The sequence below is a fragment of the Haliotis cracherodii genome, unplaced genomic scaffold (assembly GCF_022045235.1).
Source record: "Haliotis cracherodii isolate W230 unplaced genomic scaffold, xgHalCrac1.p SCAF_4, whole genome shotgun sequence".
Taxonomy (NCBI): domain Eukaryota; kingdom Metazoa; phylum Mollusca; class Gastropoda; order Lepetellida; family Haliotidae; genus Haliotis; species Haliotis cracherodii.
Window position 1 is genome coordinate 39,561,364 of NW_027266297.1, and position 20,850 is coordinate 39,582,213.

Below are 20,850 nucleotides of genomic sequence, written 5' to 3' on the forward strand. Positions count from 1 at the left end.
CATGGCGTTCTGGGTCCACGTGGTGTAAATAAGGCTACTACATGGCGTTCTGGGTCCACGTGGTGTAAATAAGGCTACTACATGGCGTTCTGGGTCCACGTGGTGTAAATAAGGCGACTACATGGCGTTCTGGGTCCACATGATGTAAATAAGGCTACTAAAAGGCGTTCTGGGTCCACGTGGTGTAAATAAGGCTACTACATGGCGTTCTGGGTCCACGTGGTGTAAATATGGCTACTACATGGCGTTCTGGGTCCACGTGGTGTAAATAAGGCTACTACATGGCGTTCTGGGTCCACGTGGTGTAAATATGGCTACTACATGGCGTTCTGGGTCCATGTGGTGTAAATAAGGCTACTACATGGCGTTCTGGGTCCACGTGGTGTAAATAAGGCTACTACATGGCGTTCTGGGTCCACGTGGTGTAAATAAGGCTACTACATGGCGTTCTGGGTCCACGTGGTGTAAATAAGGCTACTACATGGCGTTCTGGGTCCACGTGGTGTAAATAAGGCGACTACATGGCGTTCTGGGTCCACATGATGTAAATAAGGCTACTAAAAGGCGTTCTGGGTCCACGTGGTGTAAATAAGACTACTACATGGCGTTCTGGGTCCACGTGGTGTAAATAAGGCTACTACATGGCGTTCTGGGTCCACGTGGTGTAAATAAGGCTACTACATGGCGTTCTGGGTCCACGTGGTGTAAATAAGGCTACTACATGGCGTTCTGGGTCCACGTGGTGTAAATAAGGCTACTACATGGCGTTCTGGGTCCACATGGTGTAAATAAGGTTACTACATGGCGTTCTGGGTCCACGTGGTGTAAATAAGGCTACTACATGGCGTTCTGGGTCCACATGGTGTAAATAAGGCTACTACATGGCGTTCTGGGTCCACATGGTGTAAATAAGGCGAGTACATGGCGTTCCGGGCCCACATGGTGTAAATAAGGCGACTACATGGCGTACCGGGCCCACATGGTGTAAATAAGGCTACTTCATGGCGTTCCAACTGGTAAAAATAACGGTTATACAAGACGTACCTCTGAAGTTGATGGTAGCTGTGCCTCTGTTGGGTCTGTGGCCGTGATACTTCAGCTCGTCGTCATGGTAATACATAGCATTGGACGCCCTTCCTGCTTCGATGCCAGATCGAGGTGAATGTATCAGGCTGCCGCTGTCTTGACCTCTGGCCCAAATCACAGTCATAGGGGCGGGATCGAAACTATAGTCAGCGCGCTCAGTGGCTGAAAAAAACCAAATTAACCGTCAGTTTTTGCATACAAGCTGTTAACATCTACAGATGAATAATTCATGACTGAAGTGCATACATGTATACTATTTATTTGAAAGACAACCACGCGTAAGAGGTTTCATTGATATATAGAGTAAATGAGTGAGTTTAACAGCGATCCGATTAAGGGACTTCACTCTTCACCGCAAGTTCAGACGCCTAAAGCGATAGTAACATACATGTACGTGAAATAAGGCGCTACCTATCTACCTATCATAGCCTTCACTGAATAACATGATATTTAATTCGAGTGAGTTATCAATTCATAATTTAAGATAAATGCAGTATTTTATCACAAAATATAGTTTGACCAGATATTACTGAGAATAAAAACATTCAACTTGTTAATTATCGATTTATTAAGTCACATACCAAGAGATAAAACTATAAAACAGCAAATTGTTCAATATGTTGTCTCACCATACCTTTTCTTAACACATGCTTCAATGCAGCAAGGCATACTGCCAATCAAGGAAGTTAGAGAATCATGAGTCATACTGTCCCAATATCTCACCACCTCTGCTTTCATATCACATATATTCTTGGGACTTTTTTCATTTATATTGTCCTGCATGATATCCCAAATATTTTCAATTGGGTTCAGGTCCGGACCGTAGCTGGGCCATTCCAGGAGTACGTTTTGCTCGTTAACCCGTCCCTGACAATGCTTCTCTCTATTTCTTTTATCATTGTCACGATGGAATACCAACCCGTCGCCATTCAAGACGTGTGCTGCTGGACGGAGATGTTCCAGTAGAATATCAGTGTTCACTGCACTAGTCATGTTACCTTCAAATACACACGGGGCGGTCGGGTAGCCTAGTGGTTGAAGCGTTCGCCCGTCACGCCGAAGACCCGGGTTCGATTCCCGACATGGGTACAACGTGTGAAGCCCATTTCTTGTGTCCGTAAAACCATACTCACTCAATTCAATACACATAATGGTGTGGCACCCAACACAGACACCCAATCCAATACATGAAATTTAGGACTACTATGGACGCTGGTGAATTGGTTGTTCTGTACCTTAAGCCCACATTTTTATGAAGTTTGAACATAGCCACATTGAACTTTCATCTGACAACATAAAATTCTCCTAATTGAAATTTCTACGCTCAAAACACCAATTCAAACGTCGTTCTTGTTGTTCAGGCTCTTTATTTCTGCCAATCCTTTGCATGCAAATGCGTTCTTATTGTCTCTTTAGAAACATGAACTGTTCCTCTATTAATCATTTAATGCCTCATATTTCTCTGCACGTGCGTCTGTTTTCAGCCGCCAATATACCAAGCCGCCTTCTGTTACCAACAGTCAATTTCAGTGGCCCACCTGTTCCCCTTTTGTGCTCAGTTCCCTCTCCACTGTCAATATTGTTCAAAACACGGTACACTTTTGATAGTGGAATGTCTCATTTCACTGTGATGACATGTACTGATCGAATTCCTTGATTGTATAATTCAGAAATAACCAATCTTTTACCCAAAGCTATCATTTCCACAGCGGTTGTCGTCTGCTAGCGTGTTTTACCAAGGGAGACAAATCTGGTCATACTTAACAAATATGATACGTGGAGTTGTCTCCCTTGAGTAAAAGTCAGACATACGTTCTACATACATCTTTGATATGGTACAAATTGATGCCCAAAATTGTATGAACTAATCTCAATAATTTCTGGTCAAACTATACATATTAATTATATGATACTAAATGGAATGCCCTGGAATTGGTGTTACTCTTTTTCTCAACACAGGTTACGAGTATGAATACCATCATAGGGCGCATTCTACTGTTGTTTTGCACTTGTAGCAGGGCTTGGAGTCATCCCACAGATGACATCCTTACCTTGTCAGTTTGCTGACAGGGTTAACCTCTTTGGTCATGTGGACAAGGCGTCCGACCTCGGATCAGAAGGTCCGTGGTTCAAATCCAATCACGGGACTTGGAAAAGTTTTATGCCCGCTGAATTGGCGCCTAACATGGGGGTGAGCGTGTTCATATTTGAGCAAAATAAGTCCGCTACACCCCGATCAATTGAAATGACAAAATCAATGAGGAAGGAAGGATCGTTCCATCAACAATGTGTCACACGATACAGACAACGTTCATTGTTTAACCTTAGGGACGTTTGCAATCTACCCACCAGTGAGTTTCTTCCTGAACAGGATAACAGTAAAACCGTTCTCCTCATAGCCGAGAGCAGCTGTGAGACTGTTAGTTCCACCATAGAAGTCATCATGTTGAGGGGTGGACCTGTCTCTGGTGTAATAATCTCCCACCCTGCTCCTCATCCCCCGGGCAGACCCGATCACCATATCCGTGCAGTCCATAGCGTGTGTGCCGGCTAGATGATCAGAAATATTTCTTAGTACAGTAAACTACGGTTATAACGAACTCAAAGGGACTACTAATTTTAGTTCGTTATAACCGTAGCTCTTTATAAGCATATATACAGCATAACAACAGCAAATAGTCGGGACCAAAAAGTAAGTTCCTTTTATCCGTCAGTCCATTATAAGCGTGTTCGTTTTAACCGTAATTTACTGTAATAACATATCTCCTCGTCACACGACGTATATATCTGTGTTATCAAGCAGTTAGATTAATTATAGAAATGATCCCAATTCAATATTTGGTTGTTTGACACTAAGAACTTTGTTGATGGTACACTTATCATGAAAAAATTCTTATTCTGTCGCTTCTGGTAATTTAAGTAACAACAACTGCATGTGTTTTAGAAAAAAAGTAAACAGGTTTCATGAACCATTATGACTCCCAAATCCAATTTCATTGATGTGTACTTCTGATAACATCCATTTGCAATAATTGTATATATTCTTAAGCATCAGTCACTATATGGCTGAAATATTGCCGATGTGACTTTAAATATTAACTCACTTAAGCATCATTCACATAGACACACATTCCTCCGAGCGTCCGGTGCTGCTGTAGCCTACCTCCTTGCTTGTCACCACCAGGAGTCGCTCCAGGGATACCTGTTCCTGTTCTTCCCGGGCTAGGTTCTCCTTCAGCAGTTGGTTCTCCTTCTGCACCTGGCTCTGCTCCACTCGCCGGTTCCGCTGTGGTCTCTGGTTCTGCAGTGTTCTCTGGTTCTGCTGTGCTCTCTGGTTCTGCTGTGCTCTCTGGTTTCGCTGTGTGTTCTGGTTCTGCTGTACTTTCCGGTTCTGCTGTGCTCTCCGGTTCCGCTGAGTGTTCAGGTTCTGCTGACCCCTCTGGTTCAGGCATTGGCGCGCCGCTTGGATTCCGTGCACTGGTGGGACCAGACATTAGGATGCATTGAGGTAATGCATTATTAGATGATCCTTCGGGCTCAGGTTCTGCTCCTGTTTCCGGTTCTGCTGTTGACTCGGGTTCTGCTCCTGTTGCCGGTTCTGCTGTTGACTCGGGTTCTGCTCCTGCTGCCGGTTCTGCTGTTGACTCGGGTTCTGCTGTTGTTTCCGGTTCCGCTGTCGACTCGGGTTCTGCTGCTGTTTCCGGTTCCGCCGTGTTTTCGGGTTCTGCTGTACTCTGAGGCTCACCATGTGTTTCCGGTTCGGGGGTTGGTAATGCAGGTAAATTTGGGAACAGCTGACACCCAGATCGAAAATCTGAAATAATTTGCTTGAATATATATTAAGATTTGGGGACTATAATCCACTTGGGATATTCTTCATATTCGTTCAAATATAGATTAACTTGCATATTAAGCCCTCTTCTAACTTCTAATCGTCATATCGCGACTCGCAGTTGCCAATATCCAGGACCCCATGGGCACCCGGGTTCTAATGAGTCTATTGCTTTTTTGTAATTAGCAACATAATTTAATCGGGTGTCAAGCTCAGCGACTTGGTTTAGTGACATAGTACCCCGACTTGTAATATCGGACACCGGATTGTCTACCCAGATTTGATTATTGACCAGCCGCCGTGTTAAAGCTGGAATAATGCTGAGTGCGGCAAAAAACCCAACTCACGAACACAGATCATATCCATTAAATGTTTGTACCTGTAGGTTTCCATCCCAGGCCAACCCATGTTGACGTCTTCACCTTCATCACAACCTCCATTTCTTTCTCCTCCTGAAAAAAATCCACCATGAAACAATTGTTATAAAATATATATTATTACACTTGTATTAAATATAAGTGGATTTGACATTGTTATCACAGTCATACCTTCCAAATACATTCTCGTATACAAACCACACTGTGAGTGTGATATGTCGTATTCTCCTTCGATAACTTATAAAACTCAAAACTGAAAATCCTCCCAGTTGATCAGAACGTTGTGATAATTTCGGCTACAGTCTCGTTTGTTCTACATCTCAGGACACCTTCGCGAGAAGCAGGTGAGGTGAAATAGGGTTTAACATCGCGTGCAATGTTAGCGACGTGCATGCATGTGGGTGTGTAGGCGTGGCTGCTTGTACTGGTCCGACCAAATGCCGGTTTTATAGTGCTAGCCCACTGAGATACCATGCCACATTATACCCCACCCAGTTACAGTATACCCGAGCCAATCAGTCCTTGCTTTAGCCCCTTATTGCTAAGCACCAGGCAAGGTAACAAGAGGTACCATATTTTAACGTCTTTTGGTATAACGCAGGCGGGGAGCGAGCCACCGACCTTTCGCTCTCCGAAAGAGGGTTTAGCCGATACACACAAAGGCATGTGTCACTTAAGTCGTTTCCTGTTTACGTCTTGTGGATCAGTGTCACAACAATATTTGCATCCGTTTACGATTCTTTGGAATCGGAAATTGTCAGTGGTACCAGTTTACGACCATTGCCGATTAGGACGTTCCAGAACTGGTAAGTGAAGCGTAATTGATGGTGACATTTAAAACAGAGAAACAAATACAAGGGAAACTCGCATATATGTGTTGCGTTTCTTTATTGTTTAAGCATGTATTTAGCTTACCGGTAATTCTCTGTAAAACAGTTGAAACTCAGAGCTCAGGTTTCTCGTCTCGTAGCGGCTGTAGTCGATCGTCTTACTTTTCACCGTAGACACTATAAATATACATTACATTTAGAGGTTGAGTATATAGTCTAGCAGTTAACCGTGAGTGATAAGTGGGATTTAAAGCTGCTTTGGTAATATTTCCATTGCCAGCTTTATATGGAAGAAAAAGCCAAAGACGGTATTCGTGGACGTCTACCACTTGCTGGAAACCTCAAGAGGTTCAAAGGTAGGTCATTATCTGGGCTAATGTGAGTTTCGAACCCAAGACTAGTTACTAGATACTTCAGCATGGCTAAGAGAATTAACACAGTGATATATAAACAGTGTTGGACTTCATGGACACGAACCCTCCGGCGTTTACCGTGATATGAATAAAAATTATTTATGATATGTACACACATGTATGTCATTTTTACTATCGATGGCACCCGTGAAGATCCGGGATAGAATAGGTCTTCAGCAACCCTGCCGTAGAAGGCGACTATGCTTGTAAGTGGCGACTAACAGGATCGGGTGGTCAGGCTCGCTGACTTGGTTGATGCATGTCATCGTATCCCAATTGCCTGGATTGATGCTCATGATGTCAATGACTGGAGTGTGTGGTCCAGACTCGATTATTTACAGACCGCCGTTATATAGCTGGGAAATTGGTGAGTGCGGCGTTAAACAACAAACAAACAAACAAACAAACACACGTTATATACATGGAATATGGCTGAGTGCGGCAACCAAAAAACCACAAAACCACTATTGATGGACAGATTCAAGATGTGGATTCACGTGTTAAATAATGTACGTTTCATTATTCACAAATTGGAAACTTCCGTAACCTGCAGGTAGCGACAGCCTATCCCAGACTCACGCGGCTATTCACAAATGATGATAATCTGGTTAATCCGGTGTCCCCACGGACTCGCGTTGTTACTTACCCTGCTGACAGTTCTTGCCAAACCATCCCATATCACAGTAGCACTGGAACCGAGGGTAGGACGTCGCCTGGGTGTCCTCACATTGGCCATGTCCGCCACAGTCGGAGGCAGACTCACAGTCATCTGAGGAGGACAAGACAGGTTGTTTAGATTGACATTTATCCTCGGATTCTGTTCATGGATTTACGATGTATTAGGGATTTACGATGTGTTAGTTGACATAACCTGTAAGTGAGTGAGTGAGTTGGGTTTAACGCCGCTTTTAACATTATTCGAGTTTTATCACGGCGTGTCAGCTTAACGTAGGAGGAAAGCCCGAAGTGATGCAGTTCTTAGACGTTTACTTCGGTGAAACCCACGAGAACGGGTATGGTGCTGACAAACATAATTGGGGTGAACCGGGACTCGAACCCGCAATCATAGGTTTCTGGCGTGCCTAAGGGAGGCAATTCTGCACAGCGAATCGCGGCGTCTTAGACAACTGGGTCACCCGTGCCCCCTAACTTGTAAGTGATGAGGGCCGGGGGTGGGGGGATGTTGAGGGGTATGGTGTGTGTGTTTTGGGGGTCAGGCGGTGGTGGATGTTGACGGGTTGGTTGGGGTGCTGGGGTCGGGGGATGTTGAGGGGGGTGGTGCGGTGGTGCCTTGGTGCGTTGGTGCGGTGCTTGATCAGTGCTTGGTGGTAGTGATACATGTCTTCAGCATGGATGAGGTATATCTGCGTATATTTTATCTTCCTCTTTCGTTTTGGGCCCCGTTCCATAATATGATCTTAGTGCCACGATTATGGGAGTTACGATCATCTTTGCGCTAATATCGCTTTATTGAACAGCTCTAGGACTCGTGGATGTTTAAGGTTTGTATTTGTAGAAGACGTTTGCTGTGCCCTTAAATCTATAGTGGTCTTAAGGGTACAGCGGGTTGAGCATATTGATCAAGTGACACTATCGTCCTCAAAACAAGTTGACGTCTATCGAACGCATCGCTGTCTCGGCTGTAATTGCGTGATTTAACAAACGATATATACGCAAGTACAACGATAAATATAAACATGGTGAACTCAGTATTCGGATTTTCTCAACTTTTGGTGAGCGTATGAATAAATCACAAATTTGACGTTCATTGTAGCATAAATTTTGGAAGCGCCAGTAAAATATTTTCTGGTCGCATTCATAGGCTGGCAAATTGAATTTTGAACAACCTGACATCACGCCACTGTTTTCTTTTTGCATTCTAGAGTGAGTGAGTATGGTTTTACGCCGCTTTTAGCAATATTTCAGCAATATCACGGCGGGGGACACCAGAAATGGGCTTCACACATTGTAACCATGTCGGGAATCGAACCCGGGTCTTCGGCGTGACGAGCGAACGCTTCAACCACCAGGCTACCCGACCACCCTGGCATTCTAGAAGTTGATGAGTTCAGATAAAAACTAAAGACCAGAAGTTATTATCCAAAAAATTGAACATTTTCCATTTTACCCACCAAGTTCTAGAAAGCCAATGAAAGAGTTAGTAAAACGTTTACCAAAGGCATGTTGTACTTTGGTTTGATTTTATTCATTTCGTTTATAAAACTACACTATTATAGACGTTTAAAAAAATCAGTTTGAATGGAAATGCTGACAACTAAGTACATAGAATAACATATCACTATACCTTTAAACTGGCATCGGTCACCTCTGTACAAGGGGTTGCAGTAACAGCGATCATTCTGCCAACGTCCTTGCCCAGAACAAAGCCTCTTGGGGTCAGCGACATCGCCTGTGTTGAGACAGTACATTAAAACGCATGACGTGTTAGCAGATGAAGACATTATTAATAATACTTAAAACATAAACTCAACAATATGCCCACGTATTCTGCATGCTTACGAGAATAATTATATCTGTGTGACGTATTATCTTTCATAATAGATCTTCAGAGATGATATTTCTCTATTTACTTTTGTTTTGTTTGTTTAACGCCGCACTGGACCAAACAATCCAGTGATTGGAGTCTGGGCCAGACAATCCAGTGATGACCATGAGAATTGATCCACGCAATTAGGATACGATGACATACATCAACCAAGAAAGCGAGCCTGACCACCCGATCCGGTTAGTCGCCTTTTACGGCAAGACCTATTCTACCACGGATCTTCACGGGTCTATCTATTTATTCCTTCAGAGTTAGAGGTTGGTTTTAACACCGTTTTGAAAAGTATTTCAGTTTTATAACGGCGTGTCTGCTTGAAGTCGAAGGAAAGGTCTAACAGTTGTATAGGTTTACACGTTTACCACTTTGGTGAAACCATCTTACACAAGTGATTAGACGTTCCTGGCACGTCTAAGGGAGACTACTCTTTACAGGTAAAGTAGTGGTAGCACCGCTCATTGACGTCCGCTGCTCCATCAAACACATATTTATCATTAGGCATATTTTGTTTCCAAATGTATATAATAACTACGGTAAATACGCCAGTACTGTTACAACAGATACAGACATAATGACATGACGATGTACCTTTAATGATTTTGATGTCGGCGCAGCTCCAGAAGAGATACTGAGAGGTACACGTTCCCCACTCCAGGGCCTGTCTGATCAGTCTGAGGGTACAGCCGTCACACTCGATGTCGGGGAGGGTGATTGTGTAGTGGAGGGTTCTGTGGAAGACACACACACACCATTACAATTGACCTATCTTCCCGAGGCAAGGGAAAACTGACTGTAAAAGTCCAGTTTCGCGGAAACTGGACTTGTATTGTCATTTAGCTCCATTGCCTCGGGAAGATAAGAACTACCTTATCAACAGTAGTTTAGTCATATCAGGTTAAATGATAGCCTGGTCACAGAAGCTTGGAAAACCAGTGAGGGCGGGTATAGTGTTGAAAGACAAATGATAGATATACGGGTTATCTGGGCTTTAAGCCCACAACCAGTGGGTACTGGCAGATATAATCGTGGAATTTTGTGGCACTTCATTAACGTTATTATTTAAGAGAAACAACGTTTGAGCACAAGTTCGTGTCGCGGACTTATTCTGACTGTATGAATACGTTTTTAATATATACTCACCGCCAAACGAAACGCGAACTATTGAAACATGTGGAGAAGAATGAACGATAAGACAAGAATAACAGTCAGTCAAGTGTTACCATTGAGTGTCTTCATTCTTATCACGATATGCTGCACGTGATTTCCAAACTTAACACGCTAATCCTGCACGAGACAACTGGTGCATCTCGAGTCATGGATCTATGACGTCACATGTGATGCGTTCATGCCAGTATGTTCGTTTGTGCATCCAACTCTTGAATATGAATAAGACTTCATATATTAACCAACATGTATGGTATTCGCGTTTTCTCTTGTCGGTGAGTATATACTCAATATGTTATATCCAGAGAGTGAGTGAAGAGTGTATTACTGGACAGTCAGCATTATAGCACAATGGCCTGTAAGTAATAGAATTTGGACAAGTCAAACCAGTGAACGAAATCATGAGCACCGATCCTCCCATCGATTCACGGTGACACGCGTTCAGTCGAGTCAGCGAGCCTGACCAGCTCACCCACTTTATTCGTCTCCTACGACTACCAATGGGATACTAGAAAACTATTCTTCTCGAAAATCGTGTCTTGTCGAAAATATCCGTGAAGACTATGATCAGTGGACATGTATTTCACCAATAGCCTAGGAGTCGTATAATAAGAAGCTATTCATGTTATTGTACAACATTGGAAGCTGCTAACATACGTGGTATCGTTGTAGCCGAGAAGTACAATTGCGCTGCCGCCGGTGCTTTGGGGTTCTGCCGTACCCTCCGGCTCTGCCGTACCCTCTGGTTCCGGCGTACTCTCTGGTTCTGCCGTTGATTCCGGTTCTGCCGTTGATTCCGGTTCTGCCGTTGATTCTGCGGCTGTTTCGGGTTCTGCCGATGCGCCTGATGTCGATGTAGCCTGTGTTACATTCACAGTGATGGAGTCATCCTGGTAGCGCATCACTTCCCGGTCATTCCTGTCCAGGATTTGAAGGTAAAACCCTCCCTGAAAAGTTACAATTGTAATAACTACTTAAGAGTAACCCAAACTAACTCAAAACCATTATCTAGAAAGCATTTCTACAACATGCAAAGCCTTAGTAAAACAAAAGTGTTATGGTAGCCATGTGGTGCACATTTCAACATTTGAAGCGTCTGTGACAGACAAGGATGTCTGATGCAACTCCCTAATTGGACTTGTAAAACATTGTTGCCTGTTTTTCGAATAAACAATTGACATGGCTGTGCATGTGTTTATATCGGGTGCCACAGTTGGGGCTGGATACGCTAACCTTTTTGTAAATATCTGGTATCATCACTACTGATAGTAATTAATAAACACACGTAATTGTAGTCGGAATCGTACAATGAACTCTCTGAGGTTTCTTAAGAAAATGATTTCGTCTCTTTTTTTTATATTTCTAGTTGGAGAACGTATTTGACATGGGATAGTAATAGTTTAGATTTTAACTGAAATTTGATGGTTACGACCCAAGTGAGGTTCGATGTTGAGCAGCTGATGGTTTGGTTTAGTGAAGTTCTTCTTAAAATTTAACCTCTTATAAGCACACGTGATTAAAAGGACTGGTACAAGTAGCAGCTTTAATGTCTCATGTACCGGAATACCAGAATACCAGAGTACCAAAAATGTTGATACAATAAAAACCTAACTGACATGAAACGTCGGAACAGATGTATCAGTGTATGAAATACCCTGTTAAGAGATCCTGCCTGTATATGTTGTGAGGTCATCAACGATAATTATACACCTTACCAGTAGCTTTGAATATGTGTTGGCGATACTGACAGGTGTAATGACATTTTTTCGTTCTCCAAAAGGAGGTGTGTGTCATAGACGTCAATTATAGTTCCTGCTTAAGTGTACGGCATGTTGGGGAAGGAATACTTAATAATATGCTCCGTTCAGCTGTTTCACACCGACCTGTATGTTGAGCGTGAGAGTGTTGGATGAAGATAGAACGTACTCGGATCAACATAGAGGACGCTAGGTGTTTGTATTCTTAATTACTCCATCATTAAACCATTGATGACGTTGTTGCGTTTGATTCTGAGCCAGGAATTCACTGGCCATTCTGAACGTACATTTTGCGCAAGTTAAACTGACGCAACTATAGGTCATTATGCAAACATATGGAAAAATTATGTTTTAAACGTAACATGGTTTAAGTCAGAGAAATCACTTAAATCACTATAAAGGATGTCGTATTCCCTGAGTTGCTAGTGACAGATATAACTGACGGTAATAAATTGGTTAAAGGCATGGCATGTTCAAAATACGGACTAATTGATATTTAAACATTTATCAATAAATTTCAACTGTCAAAACCTTATCTTTTGGGCCATTATGGTCAGTAAATAAGTAAAGACATGATGGATTGTATTTGAAAAGTAAATGATTGAGATGCTTTGGGAGCTAAAGATGTATGTTCATATCATCTACATTGTCTATATCCCAGTATTTCTGTGGTGAGGTCAAATCGGGTTTAACGTCGCGTCCAAGGTTACAGCACTTCTATAGCGACGTGCATGCACGTGTGTGTGTACGTGCACTAGTCCGGATTGATGACGGTTTATGGTGCTAGCCGACTGAGATACTATGCCGCAGTTAAACATTAATACCCCATACTGACTACCAGCCTACCAGTCCTTGTTTAGCCCCTTAAAGCGCCAGATAGGCAAGTACAGTCTTTTAACGTATTTTGGTATGACGCGACCGGGATCGAACCACCTTCCGCTCTCCGGGAGGTCCTATAGACAACGCTGCAATTTCCTTATCTTCCCGAGGCAAGAGCGTCCACTAGCCTTTTATCACACTAAAATAAAAGCGTTGGCTACTAGAGCATTGGTATCTTAAGAGATACTGAAGCGCAGATACACATTTGTCATCACAAAAATTCTAATATATGTTCAAAATATGTACGTATTTCTTTTCTATCTTTTCAACTCAGGCCATAAGAAGCGACTAACATGATGTGATGGTCATGCTCGGTGACTTGGTTGATGCAAGTCACGACAATAAATACTGCTGTGTCACTCCGTATATACATCTAAGTAGAGCAAGTGCCTTGTTTCCAAAGTGGTGTCGTCAGAGTGCCCTACATATTCACTCAAACGTTACACACACGCCTTCCGGTAGCTTGCCGTCTCTCATCAATAATACCCCAGAACTGTCTGTTTACATGCGAATGCTCTTGAAAGAACTTAGCGGTCCTTTCAGTCACTGAATAATATCACCAGCTAGATCTCCCTTTATAAAGAATGTTTCTAGTCAGAACGGAGGCGCTCACCTTCTCAAAGTATTCTAACTCAATAATAACACTTGTGAGCACATACAAATGTAGCTGCTGATTCATTATTAACAAAGCCTTATTGTGACAAAAATGCTTCATAAATCAGGTTGACTTGCGTCAGTCTGCTGGTTATGGAAAATAACTTTTGTACATGCATAATAAATCTACACACATTAACAAACTAATAAAATTATGTTTGCTGCTATACGTCTAAATTGTCTGGCAAAGTAAGTGTGTTTTAATGTCGTTAAATGAAAAGGATGGCATATGGCAAAAGAGATAACATTTTCCAACAAATTTTGTATTGTTTATATCAGGCAATACTTTCAAAAGTCAAATCGATACTATAATATATATATTTTGAGGTTGATATCTTCATTATATTCTTAATGCGTAGTGTTTATAGTTTCTAAGTGTACTATCACATCTTTCATAATAGTGTTTGCTTCGTGCATGTTTGTATGGCTCACTGGATCACCAGCATGTCTATTTTCGCCCGAATCACAACAAAATATTAGTTCATTTTTTGGTTTACACACAGTTTACTCATCATTAATAGAAAAAAACAGAAACTAGTAATCGAGAAATATCATATGCTCACCAGTATGAAAAGATATGCTGAAGGCAACAATTGTGAGTGAGTGAGTGAGTTAACATTTAAAGTCACATCAGCACTATTTCAGCCATATCGTGACTTGAACGAGTTATGCATTATATCATATACACGTCGTCGAAGGACAGTAAACAACTAGCAATATATCACAGATTATAATTATAAAACTAGTTTTAGAACAATAACACGATCAAATTATAACAGACAACACATTATATAAACGGGCTGTAGATCGCCAGCAACCAATGCTAGGGACCATACTAAGGACCATGGGGACTTGCGGTACTTCTGCTACCTACATGCTACCCCAGCAGGATTTACACCATCCCTCTGGCTACTGGCGATGATCAGAAAGATTAGCCAAACAGTTAAAATCAACAAAAATACTACGATTAAAATCACAGAGAAATGAAAAGATACTTTGAATGATACCGGACTTACGTAGCTTGAAAGCAACAAGGAGCAGCATCTATTTGAATGTTATATTGCCTTGATTATCATTAACGAGAGATTAATATGTTTTAGATATATAACGTCAGCGCAAGAGAATAATCAGTCTCGGTCATTTGAAGAAATAGATTCCACTGGTCGTTTCATCGTACTGCCTGCGACCCGTGAAGATCCGGGGTAGAATAGGTCTTCAGCAACCCATGCTTGCCGTAAAAGGCGACTATGTTTGTCGTAAGAGGCGACTAAGGGGATCGGGTGGTCAGGCTCGCTGACTCGGTTGATGCATGTCATCGTATCCCAGTTGAGTGGATCGATGCTCATGATGTCAGTCACTAGATTGTGTGGTCCAGACTCGATTATTTACAGACCGCCGTCATATGGCTGGAATATTGCTGGGTGCGGCGTTAAACAACAACAAACAAACAAACACAAACAAATCGTACTGCTGTACGGTGCCAGGCAACAAACAGATAAGTGGCGGATGGAACCGGTAAGACAGAACATTCCCTTTTCGCAAACACCCGGTGTTATCACTAATTTCCAGTGATCCATTCATATAATTTCCCACCCGTATGCCTTTTCCGTCCAATGGAATCTGTTTCGTCCGATAATCGAGACAGGTAATACTCTGGCGTTTTCTAAGTTTTATATCCAATGTGTGTCTAATCTGACCACCACACAAATCATTCTTATATAAATTCCAAAGCATGTTGGTTAGTGAACGTAGTGTGAAAGCTGCATGTGTAAACTACTAGTATATGTAGGGTTCCTGTGACCACTCACTTGATGTGGGTACGCTATGTGCCATGTGACGTTTATTTCAGACCCTGCTTTGAACTCTGTCTCGGGACCAAGACCTGAAAACAAATCCCACAAAAATTAACACATAAAATACAAACATTTCTTTTCTTGTTTTTTCTTATAAAACAAAATCACATCAGTTCAAACAAATATAATGGAATGTCAATGATATTTGAAAATAATTATGCTTGTACACATTGTAGTTTGCTGGAACTGTGCTTTTTATTTTGAATGAAAATAATAAACATGTTAAGTGAATAAGACATATTTTCTCGTATTTAACAAAATAATTTTTGATAATGGACGTCTTAAAAATATGTTTTGGGTAGAAAAATATTTTTCTTGCAACAGCGACATTAGCCTACTCTGTTAGTTGCAATGTAATCAGGCGACCAGACATGTGATTGTCCACTAAAATCCCCCTGAACTGCATAGTTAATCCATATTTATCTGACATACATATTCAATGTGCGATTGGGTCAGCTTTCCGACAAAGGGCCTCATTTCAAAATTTCATAATCCGGATAAACTTGATTGTCACTTGTCTCGCTGGGCATATCCCATAATCCCATGTTCCTGTGACCTCGCTTTCGAAATGTCACATTTGCATCCTAAGTACCAAATTGTCCGACTCCCCATTGTTCTCGGTGCCTTTTGTTGACTAACATTGGGAGATTACACGGGTTTGCTACCAGGAATACAGCCCTTCTGACAATCTGGGTAATGCAAAAGGCTGCTGTGTTAGGGAGTTTTCACATTCTCCGAAAAGTTCTGAGTGGGTTTGACTAGGTAGTGCTTCCTGGGAGAAGTCCCATTCGCTTTCTAGGCTACGTGTAGTGGGGGCAAGGGCCCTGAGCTGATGATGTGCCTAACCGGCCTGACCGTACCAGGATCACCGCAACCCTCTTTGCTGCATTTTTAAAAATCTGTATATATTGAGGAAGAGAATATATGGATGTCAACTTCTTTATTATGAGGTTCCTAATATGTATCACTTCTAGATGCCTTTCAAAGACCTGTGTATAATATTGGCACTACAAAATACTTTTAACTGATATGCACACACACACACACACACACACACACACACACACACACACACACACACACACACACACACACACACATACAAACATCTTGAATCGATAATCTGTCAAGACTTCAGTTCAGTGAAAACTCTTTATTGTCATTATCTATGCAGCTGACCTATTGACCCCATCATTAATGACCTTAATCCACTCATGTACGACATAGGTCAAGACATTTTATGATATTCATATGCTTCAAAACAACACTTGATAGTTGTCTTCCAATAAGCGACATATTTACTGTTGGCGTCAGGTCATAACCCCATTGTACCAGTGCGTCTGGGGATTAAGTATAGTGCTTATTGTAAATGTCGTGTTGATGTGGGCAACGCTTCAGTGATAATGACTGTGCCCGGGACATCACGCTAGGATACCATGTCTTGCCATTTGCACATGAACCTGTCATATCCATAGGACGATGTACAAGATTTGAAGTACTGAACAATTCACAAAATAGGTGAAACAGGTGAACCGTATCACTGGAAACAAAACAACAACACCGAAATCAGAAAGCAGAGTCACAGCGCCACTAAATATATAACATATATTTAAAAATATTCATCTATTCATTGATTAATAATCTTTTGCGACTAATTATTCACTTTTACATCACGTCGATAGTCTGTGATCGCGTTTGAAAGAGGCAAAGAGGCGTCATAGCGGGAATAACGAGAAACGTCGGGACACAGTGATACCCAGTGAGTCAGGTCAAGCATTGGTGCATCACGGGCCTAATTTTGAGGGGCTGTTACTGCAAGCACGGGGCTACTGGGGACTGTTCTGTTAAGAAATCTATTGGAGATTCATTTGTCGCTGTGCATATGATAAGGAACTCTATTTGTTCAGAAAACCAGTTCTGGATAATCGTATTTGTAAACACTGTAATACCAATAGCATTGAAGACGAGATACACTTTTAACAAATTGAAATCTCTATTTAGACTTATGTTTGGAACCGTGCCTCGTCTTTGAATTAAAATTGCAGATCTTGGTCACCTACAGACCCAATGAAATATCTAATACAGTGCGAGGATTTGTCAACCCCAGTAGTCGCACTGATTAAGAATATGTTTGAGAGTAGACTCTATAATACATAATGTTCATTATGGGGCCTTTACACGGGATGGCGACCTTGTGCCTCCCGTGTGCGACCATAAAATTTGTCAGGTCGTCGTTGGAGGCTCAAAGGAGGCAGAATGGTTGCCTAGGTCGTTCCAAGGTGGTACACACGAGGTTCAGACATCGCCATGGACGCCATGGTCGCCGTGAATTTTTGAACATGTTCAAAACAGTCGCTCAAAGGTCGCCGAGGAGATTGGTTGCTCAAAGGTGGCACAAAGGTCGCTGCCCCGTTTAAAGGGGGCTTTATAGCTTTTTGTGTAGCACCCCTGCCTCCAATTCCATGTAAATTTGAATCTAGTAGTATGTAACAATAGAATAAGTTACTATATTAAAACAGTTGCATTTTCGTAATTTATAGATTGTGTCAATCCTTTTGAAAACGTCATCGATAGCTAACAGTATTTTTTAATAAAAGCGATAAATTATATTCCATAATATACCAGATAGTCTAGAACCAGATAGAAGACCCACGACCAACAGACAACCAGTGAGTGAAGGTAGCGCTTAAAAAAGTATAATCCTTCAGTAAAACCATAGTAACACAAAACAAATTTGACGAATAACATCATTATCTCAACACCAGAACCATCGGTAAATTTAGCTGCATTGACAGGGACACATTACATAAATACGTCAGTCATCCTTTGAAAGCAGTGCTAATAGGTATTTACGTCTTCGACAGTCATTGCAGACAGGGTCATTCCCTTTGTATTATCACGGTAGGACTACAATAAAGCCCAAAGCTCGATTCTATGGGAGATTCGATTGGGTGAAACCAAGCCATATCTGTTACATGAAACCGAAGCACAAGACTTAGTAGCAGACCATTGCATGTTGTCGGTTACCATGACTTTACTATCAAGTGACCTTGCTAATCTCTCTGCCACTGAAGCTGGATAGCTCTACTTTTTAACAACTGATTGTTATTGACAACAAAGTGGTAAAATGTCAAGCATGATTAATTTTAGGATGGTAATATGATCTAATCCTTTTGTCTTTTGAGATCAAAATGTAATAGATCAACACTGGTCGATAAACGTTGCAAACACGTGTTGTAATATTTGGAACGAGATACTGTGACAATCACTCTGACGCGGTGGTGGTAGTGGTGGTGGTGGTGGGGCGACGATGGACTTGGCAATGGCGTGGAAACAACGGAGCGAATAAGACAAAGGTGTTGGGAACCAATGGTTTGCCAACAGTTTGATGAGGCATGTTGATGGTTGGAGTATGACTCGGTGGCAGTCGTGTTAACTCTCAGGTCGTCGATAAATAACACGAGCTGGAAACATGATAATGTTTTTGTTTTTGTTTGTTTGTTCTTTAACGCTGCAGTCGGTGGTCTGTAAATAAGTATGGACCAGACACACTAGTAATTGACATCGTGAGCATCGATCCACTCAACTGGGATACGATAACATGCATCAACCAAGTCACCGAGCCTCGCCACCCGATCCCGTTAGTCGCCTTTTACGACAAGCATAGTCGCCTTGAACGGCTAGCATGGGTTGCTGAAGACCTATTCTACCCCGGATCTTCACGGGTCTTTTATTTTCAAGAAATAATCATTGACAGGTTTTGTGGAACGCACAAATCAGCAAGGATGTTCACTCGATTGGAACATAATGGAAGGTTGCAAAGAGGAATGGACCAATAATTATTCGTAACTGTCTTTCGTTTGTGTTAAGGTGGCACGGGTGGCCCAGAAACCTACAATTGTGGGGTCGAATCCCCCATTACGTTTCTAGGTTTGTCTGCACCATTTCTGTGCTCGTGGGTTTCACCGAAGTGTTAAACGCCTGAGACCTGCTCCACTTCAGAATTACCTCCCACATCAAACAGACACGCCGTGATATAACTGGATTACTGTTCAGTAGGACGTTAAACTGACTTGTATATTTTAATTGGAGTGTAATGGTATGGTATGATCACTAAGAGATAAGAGATTACTTTTATGACAAGGGTTTTACTGCTTTTATTTACATAATATTTTTACAATGTTTTTTTAAGCATGGATTCTAAATCATTTGTCACGTTTGCATAAACAACACACCAGCGTTCGCATATTCATATACTCATAATGCTGATAATATAATGCCAACATGTGAAATATAAGGAAATGTACAGTTTAATAACTTTCAATTTACAGAGTAGACACATTTTATGGATAACAACGTTTAGGTATAGGTCCTTATACCGTTATCAAGGAAGCCTTTTTGACAACGGGATAATATAAGGATCTATACCGAAACGTCGCTGTTACAGTACAATAGAGAGGTTGTTATCCATAAGTTATGTCTACATGGTCATCCTTCAACTTTTAGAAATGTCTATCAAATAAATTAGATATTTTATTCAATTAACACCTGTACACTTGGTGGACCTGTCAGTTCACAGCTTATTAGATTGATACCACAGGCATATCATCCGATGCAGTGATTTCAGATGATAGGTCATACAAATCTATGATTAGGTGATACGCGCATACCTGCCATGTTATTGATAACTGATTGCTTATCGCCCGGAGGAAGCAGATTCCAGGTGTGATTGAGACAGAGATGTCAATTAGCTTGGTGGTAGGTGGGAGGCCATGTCAACTCGTTCCGTGTTACATGATGAATGTGAGCATCCAGTAGCAGTATCGCCTTGTACTCCCAGCAGATGTGCGCCGTTTAACAAGACGGGATAGCTAAGTGTTCTTATCTGTGCTTACTAAACCAGAAGTGTCTACATTTCAAGTTACTTAATCCGAAGGTTTTCTCAAAAATTGAATTGAATAATTATTGCATTATATAGATGAAACTCATTTATCTGTCGTATGTATGAAGTTTTAAAGTGATTCGGCCACAGCGTAACATATTGATGCTGATTAAAATATAAGCGATACATTTCTGTTCATAATCTTAACAAATCTCTGCTAAAAGCACGGTTCATTGTACGATTCTGACCGACCCAGTCGGTTCTACCCCATTTAGCAGACACCCCAATTTGCAGACACCCCACTTTACAGACACACAACTTTGCAGACACACAACTTTGCAGACAGGTACATAAGATAAAACTGACAGGATTACCTCTCAGAGTAATGGAATCTTCCAAAATATAGATTTTATCATTTGACATTTTGTTAGGTTAAGTGAACTTAAGTCATCTTTCGATGTCGTAATATAATTATTTATGATAATATGACAGAATACAAATATGGAGAAATTCATGTTTCATTATTTTATTGACTAATGTGATACCACTTCAACGAAGAG

The 20,850-nt window shown here is 41.6% G+C and overlaps 1 protein-coding gene across 2 annotated transcripts in view; it reads right to left on the minus strand.

Annotated features, from left to right (window-relative positions):
• Nucleotides 1-20,850, minus strand: part of LOC139478489 (uncharacterized) — a 52,556-nt gene that overhangs the window by 26,163 nt on the left and 5,543 nt on the right. For both annotated transcript variants that reach the window (XM_071260975.1, XM_071260976.1), the window contains exons 2-11: nucleotides 15,364-15,437; nucleotides 10,923-11,212; nucleotides 9,690-9,829; nucleotides 8,844-8,948; nucleotides 7,185-7,307; nucleotides 6,211-6,302; nucleotides 5,298-5,370; nucleotides 4,250-4,900; nucleotides 3,436-3,636; nucleotides 1,045-1,248 (exon numbers count right to left, since the gene is read on the minus strand). In XM_071260975.1, coding sequence (XP_071117076.1) covers nucleotides 1,045-1,248; nucleotides 3,436-3,636; nucleotides 4,250-4,900; nucleotides 5,298-5,370; nucleotides 6,211-6,302; nucleotides 7,185-7,307; nucleotides 8,844-8,948; nucleotides 9,690-9,829; nucleotides 10,923-11,212; nucleotides 15,364-15,437 — 1,953 coding nt within the window. The remainder of the gene's footprint in view (nucleotides 1-1,044; nucleotides 1,249-3,435; nucleotides 3,637-4,249; nucleotides 4,901-5,297; nucleotides 5,371-6,210; nucleotides 6,303-7,184; nucleotides 7,308-8,843; nucleotides 8,949-9,689; nucleotides 9,830-10,922; nucleotides 11,213-15,363; nucleotides 15,438-20,850) is intronic.